Here is an 880-nt window from a genome sequence, read left to right as displayed (position 1 = left end):
CCCCCTTAACTTCCCCTGGGTTTATCCTTTGTTATCTGCACTAGATTTGATTATATTCTACACTGTTGTCTTGATTCACAGCTGGAGGAGGGACTCACCAGTGTTTAACACGCGGACAGCAGGAGAATATCAGAGGAATTCATTAAATATTCTGCCACTAAACATGTGACCTGTCTCTCTGTGTTTCTTCCCGTTTTAGTCGCTCACCCACCACCGCCAGCCTCATGGCCAGCAACGTCACCAACAAGACGGACCAGCGCTCCCTGAACTCCCGGGTGTTCATCGGGAACCTCAACACCCTGCTGGTCACCAAGGCCGACGTGGAGTCCATCTTCGCCAAATACGGCAAGATCGTTGGCTGCTCCGTGCACAAGGGATACGCCTTCGTCCAGTTTCTCAATGAGAGGACGGCGCGCTCTGCTGTCGACGGAGAGGACGGGAGGATGATCGTCGGCCAAGTTCTCGGTGAGGATCCAATTGTGTTGGGATTTCTTTTAGCTGTTTTTTGCTTTAATGAAAGTAGAGTAGGATAGGTGGGCGAGAAAAGTGATGACATGCAGCAATAGAGGATTTCGTTTTTAAACTTATTGCATAGGTCATTCAAAAGACCTATTCTAAGGCAGGGGTCGGCAACATTATTGATATAAAAAAAAAATTGTGATCAGTGTGCCGACGATCGTGAACTGTCAACAGGAGGGCGGGGGGGAGCCTCGATGCGGGGAAGCAGTGTGTGGACCTCTTTAACCTGTCGGCGCTACTTGCATGATGCGGTTTGAACAAATTTAAATAATTGGTTTCAACGGCATAATAATGACGACCGTCCGTTTTGTGATTCTCCAGAACACACAGATGCCCCTTTGTAGCATATTATTTAGATGAG

General features: G+C 48.1%; 2 protein-coding genes across 3 annotated transcripts in view; one reads left to right on the top strand and one right to left on the bottom strand.

Annotated features, from left to right (window-relative positions):
- LOC104964693 (SH3 domain-binding protein 5-like) overlaps window positions 1-880 on the bottom strand; it is a 131484-nt gene that overhangs the window by 53113 nt on the left and 77491 nt on the right. The gene's annotated exons all lie outside the window — the stretch shown is intronic.
- The window catches only part of LOC104964690 (heterogeneous nuclear ribonucleoproteins C1/C2-like), an 8487-nt gene that overhangs the window by 2934 nt on the left and 4673 nt on the right, over window positions 1-880 (top strand). For both annotated transcript variants that reach the window (XM_010793539.1, XM_010793537.1), the window contains exon 3: window positions 200-465. In XM_010793539.1, coding sequence (XP_010791841.1) covers window positions 200-465 — 266 coding nt within the window. The remainder of the gene's footprint in view (window positions 1-199; window positions 466-880) is intronic.

Source organism: Notothenia coriiceps, unplaced genomic scaffold (genome assembly GCF_000735185.1).
Source record: "Notothenia coriiceps isolate Sejong01 unplaced genomic scaffold, NC01 NC01_scaffold00037244, whole genome shotgun sequence".
In the NCBI taxonomy this organism is placed as follows: Eukaryota; Metazoa; Chordata; class Actinopteri; order Perciformes; family Nototheniidae; genus Notothenia; species Notothenia coriiceps.
The sequence above is the reverse complement of the archived record's forward strand: the minus strand, read 5'-3'. Positions and strand labels throughout refer to the sequence as shown.